Here is a 13603-nt window from a genome sequence, read left to right as displayed (position 1 = left end):
CGCGCGGCGCGGACGGCTCGGGGCCCCGCGGCCGGGCCGGGGCGGCGATGTCCGAGCCCAAGGCCAGCGACCCCAAGTTGTCGACGACCGACCGGGTGGTGAAAGGTGAGCCGTGGGAGCTTCTTCGGGCCGTCCGCGCGCGGACCGGGCCGAGAGCAGGCGGGGACCCCGGGGGCGGCGGGCATCGCGGGGACAGCGGGGACAGGAATAGGAAGTGGGCGGCTCGCCGGCTGGGCCTCCGCTGCGGAGGAGCTGATTTATGGTTCCGAGAGCCACCGGCACCGTGCTGTGGCGGTGCCTCCGCGCCGCCTCGCGCCCCCTCCCCCGTTCGCGGTCCCCAATCCTTGATAGCGATACTGAACCCGTGTCTTTTCCCCAAGAGGCCCGTACCCGACTCGGGGGAGCTTGCTTTCTCCTGCGCGGGTCGGGCGCGGGGGCCGCGGGTGGGGAGACTGCCGGGCACCCCCGCCCCGCTGTCACAGCCCCGCGCCGCCCCCGCCGCGCTCCACGCCCCCACCGCTGCTAGTGCGGAAGACCGCGGTGCGGGTGGGACGGGATCCGCGGGTCTCCCTGCCTGTGCTCTAGCAAGGGTGGGGATCACCGTCTTTGCGGCGTCCTGAGGCGGGTAGGGACCCGTCCTGGGGTGACTAGGATTGGGCCAGGGCAGGTCCGCCGGCCTTGAGTAGATCCCGTTCCAGGTCGGCGCACCTGGCAGAGCCGGTGAGGGCACCTGCTGTGTGCCACGGTTCGGACCCAGGAAGCACGGTGGTGTGTGGTGTCGTGTGTGCGCGGATCCGAGACGTGTCTAGTGTGCCACGGCTGGCAGCCGCGCCAGACGCGGGGAGAGGCAACTGCACCATGGTGCGCTGTTCAGTGGGCGCTGGACAGAGTGACCCTGAGCTTGGAGGTCCCCGGGTCTCCTGCCAGGGCTGCTCAGGTTTTAAGTATGAGAGAGAAAGAGAAAGAGAGAAAGAGAAAGAGAGTGGAAGGGGGGGGGGGGAGAGGTGATGAGGTGATAGTGGAAATTGTATTCTCTTTGTAAGATAATAAAATATCTTTTCTCTTGGTAGCACTGGAATCATTTCTGCTTCAGTGCAGGATTTGTAGACCCATCAAAATAAGGAGGAAATAGCTCTGCAAAAATGATTTGAAGTAGGACTACAGACAGTTGCACAACTATTTTATTTTTTTCTGCAGGCATGGGTCCTTATGTAAACAGTTCAAATTCGCTCAGAAGAACTATGCTTTGTATGAACAACTTGTTAAAAAAACTAAGATCATTTGCCTGAAATTGCAGAATGAAGTGTTTAGATAGGTGCAGCTCCAATGTAGGTTAGGATCACCTATTTTTAAGAAAATTAAGATAAAGTTTACAATTCAGATGATAGCTATACATATGCTGGCAAATAAACTCTCATGTCACATTCCCTATTTCTATACTACAGAATGTGGATTCTTCATGTAAATAATGTGAAGTTGTCATCAAGTGAACAGTGTAAGAGTTGTTCATACGTTCTGCCTCGACATCTTTCAGTTATTGGAAGCGCTTATTCATCCATTCCGTAGCTGTTTTGCCTTGTTTTTCTCCAATGCTGTTTTAATCAAAGTGAGTTCATTATAAATATACACATTCACCCATAATTTCAAAAATTTGATTTACATGTTTTTACAGAAATGAAATAAATGTGGATAATAGACCCCAAATAGGAAAAGTAAGCCTTGTATTTGTTTTTATAGGGATCCTGATCTGAAATTATAAATGGTAAATTTTGTTTATAGAAGAACAGTTTTGTTGATGAATCCTGATCTAAGGTGGGCATCCTGCTGTCATTTCTCTTAATATTTTCTTGTAGACTTTTTAATTATTGGTTTAAAACCAGTATTCAAAGTTGGAGTCAACATTTTGTCAAATATGAGAACTTTAGGATTTATTTTGATCCTTTCAACCATATATACGCAATGCTTTCTTAGTGGATAAGTGCCAGTGTGCTGAATGAAAACAGATTGTTAAGTGATACATTATATTTGCAAAAATTACATAAAATGTAGTTCATGAGACTATGTTTTTACTCCAGATTTTGTTTGAAGGCCATCTGAGTGGTCATTCTTTGAGACAGGAAGGGGTCATCCTTGAAGAAGTATGTATGTTCCCTTGATTTTTCTTCTTTTATAGATATATAGTAGTGTTTACTACATTAAATGTGCACACAGAAATAAGTGCTGTTCAGGTCATTGTGGTCTTGGCGTAGCATGGTGTTACGTTCACTAACTACTATGATCTGATTTTTGTTGTCTGACAAATTGCTGTTTACAAATAAAGCTGCACTTGTGGTTTTGTGAATAGAAGTGCATTGACAGCTCTCTTGATTTGTGCTTCCAGAACTCAGCTTTGAAAAAGTGTGTTGAGTGTCAGAAAGTCATCCTAGAGGTCTGTAGACTCCGCTGGAGTGTGTTCAGATGGTGATCCATATTCTAAACTTCAGAAACAGAAAGCAGTGGTAATGCTGGAGGGGATAAATATTTGTTTATGTTACCTTTAAAGAGTTACTTTAGCACCAAAACTAATGCTTTTTAAATTTGGCTGTTCTTAGATTAAATGAAAAGTGTAAGAATTCAGAGAAAACGCCTTGGTACTGCTGTGTGTTGGAAATCAGAATAACTTGATGCATGTACTGTTTTATATTATGTTTTAAGAGAAATGCTGCATTGCTATGGGCAGAAGGCCCAAGGCAACAATAAGAAGAGTAACTCTGCCTTCCTTACCCCAGCACACTCTGTGGCCTGCTTACCTTCCCAGTGGTGCCTCCAAGTTTGGGCCATGTTCCAGACTTCAGCTTCCTTTCATTTCTACCTGGCCTGCTGGGATGATTGGTCTGGCCCTGTCGTTCCTGCTTTGCTGTATTACAGTTAACAGCACTTGGAAGGCGTTAAACTGTGTGATGAGCAGTGTAGCTTGCTGCATCTCTGGCTCCTGCATTTCCCACCTCCAAGTGTTTGCAGTGAGCCTTTTACCTCAATCTACTTACTCATCAAGTGGTTTCACACACTTGATGAGCTCGCTTTGGAGGGATGCATTCCTAGGAAGAGCTCTAGAGAATCTCAGGAACTCTAGATCACGCACTATTGTGCTTTATTACACTTGATTTTGGCTCTGGGAATGAGCTGTATTCCATGTCTTGCCAGCCTAGAAGGTAGCTCTTTCTTTTGTACAGGTAACCAAAGGAAAACTCCAGGGAGGTAGCTAATATCTCACCAGCAAGGAGGTGCAATTTCATTTATAGGTAAATTAGGACTCAAGTCCCCAGCGTTCCTAGCCGGGAGAGACTGATACTGCTACTTAAAAAGAAAACAAGAGCATGGTATATATCGTGAATGACTGTCAAGTTTGGATTTTGTAATGTACTGGTAAATAATTCTATTTTTTTTTTAATATCAAGAGCTCATTTTGAATTGATTTTAGTGATATTTTACAGTATCATTATCAGTTGAGTTATAATACGTATATTTTTACGTTTGAGCGTAGTGGAAACCTCATTAAATCAGTATAATGAATTTTAAGTTTATTATGATTAAACATTAGTGTTTGGTGGATAATGTTTACATCAGCAATGGATGTGAAAAAAAGGATCTGTTAATATAGTTAATACTACCAACGACATAGCTCTGCCATAGATAATGTAATTAAGAGAACAAATCCCTTTGAGGATTTAGGATCAGCATGCAAATTCATGGGGTTGTTTACTAATTAGGTTGATCTATTCGTTAGTATTTCCTTTTTGGACTTTATAAAATAATAACACGAGTTTGTTTTTCTCAAAACCCTTTGTAAATTTCAGGTATGAGACAACTAAAGACTGATTTTAAAGGACATTCCAGTAGTTTTAAGTATCTTCATTAGAAGAATTAAAAAATAGTTCTTTGTTTTGCTTTTGATGTATTAAGAAGAACCCTTACCTTAAATGAACAATATATTTTCAGGTACTCAGTTAAAATGTGAGATCATTTGAGCCTGATTAATGAAGTTTACTCATAAATATCTCTTTAGTTAAATATGCCTTTTAAATGTTTCTTTGTAAAGTGTTTTGTTCATATCCTAGAAATGTGAAATATGACTTTAATATACCGTACATTTTTAACTTTTATAATTGTCTTCTTAAGCTTTTCCTTATCTTTTTTGTGTCAGCCATGTGTAAATTTGAAACTAATTATGAAACCAAATAAAGAATCCATTTAGAGTGACCTGATTGGCAAATAGCATTTTGTCAGTTATTCTCTATTAGCAAATTCAGTTAAATTATCATTTTGAACATTTTTGAAAATATGTTGGATACCTCTAGAGCAATGATTTAAGGTGATGATTCATCATACCTGATTTGGTACTTACTAAAAAATTATTTTGTCAAATGTCAGCACCTTTCTAGGTTTAGCTTTTATGGCAGTCTCTTGCTGTTCCAGAGGCTATGACGAGATGCTTTTTTGAGGTTATGTTACAGTGTGATGTAACAGATGCTCCCTGTACATGAGGCAGGGAGTCTACCCAGCAACCCAGGATCAGCGGGTGAGGTACCAGGATCACTGGATGGGGGCCAGGAGGCTGGGCGGCTGCGTTTGGTCTGTTTCTTTGAGAATACATACTGGGTTAGTTACTAGTGACACAGAATTACAAATGACAACATGTTATGTATTTTCAGGTCACTGGAAAATACTAAGAAGCAGTAATATTGAAAGCCATCAATGCCTTGAGTCTGCAGCAGTAGCTTGTGATGATGTCTATCTTTATCTTTAAGGAAATGGAGGCATAATGGCTAGGATGGCGCAGGAAGGACAGAATGCAAGTTAGTGTAAGCACGCTGTTCCTCAAGGAAGGAGGTGACTCTTGCTTGGAAATAATTTTGGAAATTAACATGTTTTTGGTATGTTTAAGATGCCATCAGAGGGGCCGGCGAGATAGCTCAGCAGACTAAAGCACCTGCTTAAGCAAACTTAGGCAAGTGCAGGGACTGTGCTTCTATCCCTGGCACCACATGCTGTGCCAGCCCTGCTCCCAGGACGGGCTGAACTGGCCATAGTCTGGGTGTGCTGGCCCATGCCTGTAATTCCAGTTGTGGGGAGGCTGAAAACAGGAGGATCACTATGAGTCTGAGCTGTGTAGTAAGACCCTGCAACAACCAAATAAATTAAAAAAAAAAAAAAGTGCCATCACATTGTATTTTTTGTTTCGCTTTACTAAATTTTTCGTATGCAGAATAGTTTGATGTATATTACCAGAGATGATAATGTTTTGCTGATAAATGTTTGATTTTGACTTGAGGTTTCCTGAAGATACACTGTTATATTTTCAGGTAAACATACATGAAAAAATAAAAATTGCATTCTCTCCTTGAAGGAGTTTCACTCACTTTTATTTTAAAGGGTGCTATGGTGAGCCTGCAGAAAATGACTTACACTGTTGAGGAATTCGTTAATTTTTAACGAAAGCTCAAGTGAATATATAGGCCAGTGTTGCTTGGTATTTCATTCTTTTGTAAATAAGGACGTAAGGTAAATTAAATCTGCAGTTGGTAAATTAAATCCTTAATATTCTTGACATTTGGGGTTCACTACATTTTATAATATTTTCACCTATTATATGAGGCTATCAGTTATGTTTCAGGTAAGAAGTAGGATTAAAAAATTTGTGTTCCTTCATGGTTCAGTGTTCTAAATAATGGCTTAAATCAGATGAACTGTCAGGCTGGAGGACTGAGACCTGGTGCTGGGATCTTGAATCTATTTTGACATGTGTATTCAGGTAGCAGTAGTCTCAGAAAAGAAAAAAACAAAGAAACTGGTGGGGGGTGGGGACCTAAACACTTGGACTGAGGAAATGAAAATAAGTCATTAAAATGCTTCATTCTGGGAGTTAAGGTGGTTTCTTCCTGAGGCCATCATGGGGAAGAATAGAACCTTTTTGTTGTTGTTGTTACTATTCCCCTAATCTATGCTTTTGCCTCATAGCAAAAGATGTTCTATCTGGTTTTCTTTTAAATCTGTCTCTTGTACCTGGTGCTGTTGCATGTGTCTAAAAAAGAATAAAACTAAAAGCTGATCCTCAAATTGTGACATACTCCTTAGAGTGTTTGTCAATTTCTCAACAGTTATGAAACTGGAAGACTGATATGTGACCTTCAGTTATTTGTATATAAAATGAGAATTTTTGGAAATTTGTGTGTTATTTTCTAAACCCCACACCACCCCCTCACCCTTCACCCCCTTGCCTTTAATGGCTGTGTATCCATTTATATACTCAGTTTCAGTTTGTAAAATACTGCCCCTAGACCATGGTGCTTGCTTATCTTGTACTGAGTAGCTTTCTGCTGGATACCTGGGCACTGCAGCGTTCTCTTGTATTTTCTAAAGCAATAAGTGGAGACAGATTCCATGTTTATCTTGGGTTTTATTGATCAAGTTCAGGTTCTTTGCAAGTGGTTCTACATGGTAACTGATGAGCTGAGTGGGGTGCTTCCTTCTTCAGCCAGTTAGGAAAGGGGCGAAGAAAGAGGCTTATTAACAAGATGACACAGCTAGGTTTAGTGCTGTTTTTGTAGCTTGATAATTTGAACTGACTTTATGCCTCCTCAATAAAAGTAAAATTCTCTTCACCTCAGCCCATTAGCGTGGACTTGAAAGTTGTCTTTCAGTTTCTGTTGTATTTCCCTTAGGCTAATCAATTCCTGACAAGTGAGAAAAGATATGTTAATCACTCAGTGTTGACTTTATGGAGTGATTTATATATTTTAATTATTGCCTAGACTTGGACTTCAGAGAAAATGAGCTGGCAGACTTTATGAGAAAAACAAAGAAAATATCCTTTATGTGCATGTCAGTGTATTAATTTTTGTCAAGCTAACTAGCCTCTTGCCTTCCTCTTGCCTTCCCCCCAACATCATTGAGTACTGTTCAGTAGAGAGATACATGGGCTGTGAGATGTTTAAGGGAAGTGACACCAACTCTACTGACCCCTTATTTTCTCAGGAGTGGGATTTGCGGCGTCTGTTGATATTTGTTTTTAAACGTCTTGTCCTCTGTGCGGTTTTATCAAATTAAGTTAAAAGCACAGTACATTCCTAAAAATGACATAACCTGAGTCAGGATTTCAAGTTTGTGGGATGGGGTTTTTTTTTTTTGCTTTTTAGGAAGAAATAAAATTGTTTTTAAGCAATATAATCTGGCATTGACTTATTCTGTGTATTTAATACTGTTATGATCCCCACTTATCTGCCATGTATGGGTCCATCTGTGGGGTCTGCTCTCCCTGTCAGTCACTTCTTTTCTCCTCATTCCATCTGTGGATCTTCTGACATCTCTTGGGAGGTGCTTCTGTTGCCTGCACTTCTCATGGGCCACTTGGATGGGAGCATGTTACAGAGAGGTGTATTTTCTTGGTGCTCTTCTCCTTACCAAGTAGCCAGCCCTGGACAGGGAACTTGGCTCCACTCATTTCCTGTCTGTTCAGCCCTAGAGTAGACATTTATGGATTGTAGACATTCGATACATGTGTTTTAGATCAGTGACAAAGGCTAAGATGGTTTATGGTTTTAAATTAGAGTTGTGTTTTGAAATTTTGTGGATCTTAAGTCATGTCCGTATCACAAATACATGGTGAGTTTCTCAGTTTGTAAGTTGGAGGGCTGTGGACATGTGTTCTCATGAGTTTGAAATGCTTGCTTCATTTGTTGGGTGTGTGTGGCCGCAGCCAGTATGCAGAGGACAGCCTGCATGGGAGGGCGTGGTCTCCAGTGGGCCGGTGGGGGTCCGGATATGCAAGTCACTTTCTTCCTCAGATGAGCAGTGAAGATACTGAGTAAGGGAGCGCTCTCTGACCAGAGCTGTGAGGTCCAGACTAGACTTCACAGTGCACAGGTGCATGCGAATCACAAACTGGAGAGTTAAAGAACGTGGTGCACACAGGCCGGCCCAAGCTGTGGCCTCCTGTGACCATTTTTTAGAGAAGCTCGGCCTTGGCATCTATACCAACCAGGAAGCAGGGCAATGAGGTTCTGCCCTCCCTGAGGGCTGCTGACCCCACACTGACTCAGCTTTGGCCCTGTGGCTTTACTTGAAAGCTCGCCAGTGGGGTTGTCCTAGCTCATTTCTTTTCATTCCTGTTGCTCCTGGGCCAGGATCGAGTCTGTCTCCCTGGTATTGAAAGAGCTTCATTTCAAGCATTGAAGACCAAGAGAACTCCAGTTTCCCACATGACATCATGATTTGCTGTCTGCTCGCATTAACTAGTAGGGAAAGATCTGTGTTCTCAGGCTGGTCAGAACTCTTCCTGAGCATTCTGTCCCATTCCACAAGCACATCCAGAAATGGAAATGTGATGGTTAGGGATGTATTTAAAAGAAAATATCCCTGTGATGATTAAAGGACTTTAAATTGTGGCAGGAGTAGAGAGTTAGGCAATCCAAATAAGGTTAAGTGGTAGGTAAATTCTCAAGTACAGTGTTAGCGTGTGTCTTTTCATAGATCACACCTGGATGGTGGCCATTCTCCCACAGCTGAGGAAGAAAACACTATTGGACATGTCAGAAATTGAGATGTCATATCTAACATTTTTTAACCAGATTGGAACATTTAACACTGGATTATTGGGGTTCTTCCAAGCAGAGAGAATAAAGGATTCAAATTCATTTTTGTTGAAACTGTGTACCTCTGTGCCTCTGTGCTAAGGAATAGTCTAAATGTAACATGAACGTTTTTTAAAGCTGGAAATGCTGGTCTATTATTGGTCCTGAGCTCTTGCTCTGTACTGGGGAAATGAGCTAGGACTACCCCACTGGAGAGCTTTCAAATAAAGCCACAGGGCCAAAGCTGAGTCTGTGGGATCAGAAGGGACCCTTAACCTGTTACACTTCTCTACAGACTAGGCAAGTTAGAACTCCTAGGATGGGAAAGGGCACCCCCAGTGTGACGGCCCCACCCTTGTACCCCTTCATGTTGCATATCTATGTGAAAGAGGGCTCCTTGCCCTGGAGGACCCCTTCTCATCCTAGACAGCTCTGCCTGAAAGAAGTGTTTCTGATTACCTGACTGCAGTCACAGTCGAACACATGTTTATTTCTACCTTTACCTTTAGAGTCAGATAATGAGTGAGTTATTTATTTATTTATTTTTTGTGGTACTGGGGATTGAACTCGGACCCTGTGCTTGGCAGGAAGGCACTTACTCTACTGAGCTATCTTTCCGGCGCAAGAGAATGAGTTGTCAGTGTTCCACAAGAGAGATCACTTGGCTTAAAAAACGGCTTTCTAGGTCTGAGTCTCCAGGCCATTTCCCCACATGGGAAGGTCTCTAGGCCCCTGGATACCCCTGCAACTTTCCTTGCAACCCATCTGGGGGTGCTGGGATCCCTTGGAAGTGCAGTTCACTTCGGCTCTCTCCTTCCCAGGAACCTTGGCACTTGTGCTCACCTCCTCCCACTCTCCTGGCTGGCTCTCCCTAGCTCTTCCTGGCATACATTGACCTTCATGCGGCCAGGGCTCAGTCTGTCAAAGGGACATCTAGCAGCTGTGAGCGCCCTTGGCAGGGCAGGAGTCACCATGGCAAGACCCAGATGCTGTTGGTCCTAATGGTTTTCCCACCAAAACCCTTTTGTTTACACCCACAAGGTGTCTGACAGCAAATCTCTGTAACGGGGTACATCCCTAAAAGCAGGTGTGTGTTACCAGTGACTTTCTACAGGTGTTGCTTTTGCCTTTCTTTGTAATACAGGAGGACATCAAGTCAGGATGCTAGCCTGCCACTTTGGTGGTGGTGCTGGCTCACTGAGAGGGCACATCCGTTACTTATTCTTCAGACTGTTGTCACAGAGGCCCTCCTGTAACTGAGCTGCCTTTTGGGCGAACTCTTCCCCTGACCAGACTTTCCAAACTTTTTATAAACAGTCCCTAAGGCCATTGGATTTCAGTGAATCAGTGGGTTTGTTTTATGGTAATTGTAAGTGTCAGTGAGAGCTGAAGGAGGCTGGTGGCTGCCAGCTAAGGTGACACATGCTGCATGATAGTCAGTGCGGAGGTATTAACTACCAGTAGCAACATGCAGGCTTAGACATGTAACTAAGCATACCTGTGTGCGAGCTAAAGTAGACTCCAGTTCGGCCCCAGATGTCACTGTCTGTATTTTCCTGTGAGCAGCCGTGCTGTAGGCATGATGATGGTCATAGCATGACCTGCAGCCCATAGATCCTACCGTGTGTCTACACTTTGGTGAAAAGCACACTTCCCTTGTATCTCCCTGGACTTTTATTTATTTATTTTTTGAACTGGGAATCAAACTCAGGATCTTGCACTTAACCAGCCAGGCATTTGTGCCACTGAGCCATATTCCCAGCCCTTCCTGTATGTTTTTTTGTGATACTGCACTAAAATCTGGATCATGCTACTTTCCGGTCATGTGTCTTCATGGACAGAAGAGCTGATCCCTGTCACAGGAGACTGTGCCTTTGCTAGCTGGTTTGTAAACCGAGCAGGCCTTGAATCATTTAGGCGGGCTGTTGTGGTGGTTTCCAAGCATGCTGCAGAACCTCTCCTCACATGTCTAGGGGCTTCCATGCCTGAGACGCCGGGACCAGCTTTATTTGTTTTAATGCATTTGCTTTTGTTTTTTGGATAGAATATTCAAAAGTAACTTTTTAAAACCCATTTAGTGAATTGAATAAACTGTCTTCCCTTTAGTAGTATTTAATATAGAAAATGTTGTACTTGAGCATTAAAAAACCCTTTTTTAAAAATCTTTTGTGTATTAATTTGGTACAGGGTCCCACTATGCAACTCAGCTCTTAGTGATCCTCCTGTCTCAGGCTCCCCTACGTTTCAAATTATAGGTATGTGCCACCATGCCTGGCCAGCGTGGATTGAACCCGGATCCTTGTGCTTGCCAGGCAGGCACTTAGACCGCTGAACTGTCTCCCCAGCCTCACTTGAGCATTTTTGAGAATGAACTTTTAAGCTTCAGTTTAAAGTTATATATAGCCTATGTCTTTGTAAACTTAATCCAATTTCATACATTGTCTCCTCCTCTATCCCCAGCATGATAAAAAGGTGAACCATTGAATGCAGAGTGAATGTCAACAGATACTTCACTTAAAACTTTCCACTTTCACTGTCTCCTTTGCTTATCGTGTGAGCACCAGAATTTAGTGTCCTCTGCTTGCTGGTTTCCTGCTATTCTGCATGTAGAGGGTGTCTGAAGGCTACTGTCCTGAGTTGGGAGCCCAAGGAGGAGTTCACACTGCTGTGGGAGTTGTAGCTACTAGCAAAGCAACAGCCTGCTGCAGGAGTACAGAAAAGACCTCGATTACCATCTTTGGAGATTTGTGTTTTCATTTTTAGCAAAAATATGTAAATGTAGCCAATATTAATTTTCTCAAGTACGGTATGTGCAGACAAACATTAGGACATTGAGCTTGTTTTAAAATAAAGGTCTGAAAAAAGCTCTAGAAAACTATGCATTTGAATCTGGAATTTTGCAGCTGTTACCACTGACCTTGTACAGAATATGGTGAGACTTGTGGCTGTGGAAGGTGGAAGTGACTAAAAGTCAGCTGGCTCAGCCATCTGGGGGAACAAAGGTGCTGCTGTTAGGTAAGCAGCCACTTTGTCCCCCCAAAACAAAACAAAACAAAACAAAGAAGTTACTCCAGTGATAGAGGGAGGCAGTGTCAATGTGGAGAGGCCAGCTTGAATTTCCGTGTGCAGGTGCTGTTCTTTTCAGGACTAGAAATAATAAAACCAATTTTGCACAGTTGTAATGGTGAGAGGAGTTGTACAGAACGGAACAGACCTCACCTATTAACTGCTGAGAAAGTCCTCGGAATATTCTAGGTATTGTTATTCAGTTGTTGGAAAGCCTAGATTTCCAAATCTAGAAGTGATTTGCATAGGCTTACACTTCCTCACTTGCCTGCTGTCATCCTGCTGTGATGTGGGGGCCTCTACTTTTCTACCCAGCAGGTGACAGGTCAGCTAGTGGCTGTCTGTTCTTGGTTACTTGTTGCCTGGGACTTGCTGGCTGTCATGGATTTCCACTCTGTCTAGCATGTCTGCCAGCCCCTTGATGTTTTCTTCTACCATGGCAGGCTATCCCAGGCCATCTTGTCTCCTTAGTCTTAGAGGACTGATAACTGCTTGTAGAAGGATGAACAGAACAACTCTATCTGGAACTGCCTCTCATACCTTCCTGTAGCTGTTGTGGATGAAATTGATAGAATGAAGCGAGAGGTGTGTTCCAGGTTTCCTGGCCTGGTGATGTGACATCCATCCATCCATCCATCCATCCATCCATCCATCCATCCGTGCACTTGGCAACATCATGCAGTTGGAACCTTTTTACATACTTTGTCCAATGCTGGTGCTGCTGCCCCACACCAACCTTGTCTCCTCCTGTACGTTCATTTTCTCACATTGCTACTAGCATGATTTTTTTTTTTTTAATTAACCACTAATTATACCACTCGGTTTGCTAACTGGTCTATACATTGGTAACTGTACGGTATCAAATTGTTGATTTATTTTCTTACCAGTTTGTGGGAATTCTTTGTATATCTGAACCTTATTTTTTTATTTTTTGGCGGAACCTGGGATTGAACTTAGGCCCTTGTGCCTGCCAGGGAAGTGCTTATTCCACTGAGCCATCTCCCTGGCCCCTGAACCTTATTTTATAAATGCTGAAATGTAGTGAATTCAAGTCTCCAGTTTATTAGAATATAGATTTCTTGAGAGCAAGAAGAATATTTTTATTGATGTATGTATTCTGAGTGTTTAAGTGTTTGATGTACAGTAGAAGTTGATTAAACTAAACTTCATAAAAGTCCAAACCAGATTTTCAATGCAAAACATTTGGAACTTGTGTTCTCTTTCTGTCTCTCCCTCCTGCAGAACTGCTCTGAAGCCTGTAGGTACATCTGTGCACTGTTTATTGGTTTGCAACACTCATCTCTCTGTAACTCTTATCTTTGTGGTGGCATTTTATCCAGTTGATCTGCCCAGTGCTTATCATGATGCCTGGCATGTAACTCAGCAATTTTAGTATAAAAAATTGGAGAAGGTATTCCTGTTTATCACAAAAGAAAATGCTGTAGTTTTCTTACCAAATTAGTGTCAATGAATTGATAGTATATGGATTTATTAATTAGGGATTTGTTTTTATGTAAAACTCGGTTGCTGCTAGAGATCATTTCAGTGTAATATCAGTGGTCTTTTTTTTTTTTTTTTTCTGGAGAAGAAAAGTGCCTTTTGTTTTGTTCATGCTTTTTAGTTAATGTAGCTGATGTTGAATTACTTTATCTAATTTAAGTACTTGTTTCAGGATACACCTTACCTTTCTGCCCCCTCCCAAGGACATTTTCATGTGATACACTTGTGTGAGGCAGCTCTTATTCACTGTGGCCTGTATCATTATTGTTTAATTCTAGACATAAAATATAAGGTAATAATTCAGTTTGGGTAAGTCTTGGTAATCTTATCTTCTGATTCTAGCCTTTTTAAATAAATAAAAAAGAACCAAGATTCTTTACCTATTCATTTTAGTTGTTTGGTCCAATTCACATCTTAGATTTGTCTAA

General features: G+C 42.4%; 1 protein-coding gene across 3 annotated transcripts in view; it reads left to right on the top strand.

Annotated features, from left to right (window-relative positions):
• The first annotated feature begins 6 nt into the window (after window positions 1-6).
• The window catches only part of Ppp3ca (protein phosphatase 3 catalytic subunit alpha), a 261596-nt gene continuing 247999 nt past the window's right edge, over window positions 7-13603 (top strand). For all 3 annotated transcript variants that reach the window (XM_004643706.2, XM_004643705.2, XM_023703850.1), the window contains exon 1: window positions 7-105. In XM_004643706.2, the coding sequence (XP_004643763.1) occupies window positions 48-105 (58 nt within the window). In that variant the 5' untranslated portion in view covers window positions 7-47. The remainder of the gene's footprint in view (window positions 106-13603) is intronic.

The sequence above is a fragment of the Octodon degus genome, unplaced genomic scaffold (genome assembly GCF_000260255.1).
Source record: "Octodon degus isolate 3935 unplaced genomic scaffold, OctDeg1.0 scaffold00183, whole genome shotgun sequence".
Lineage (NCBI taxonomy): Eukaryota > Metazoa > Chordata > Mammalia > Rodentia > Octodontidae > Octodon > Octodon degus.
The sequence above is the reverse complement of the archived record's forward strand: the minus strand, read 5'-3'. Positions and strand labels throughout refer to the sequence as shown.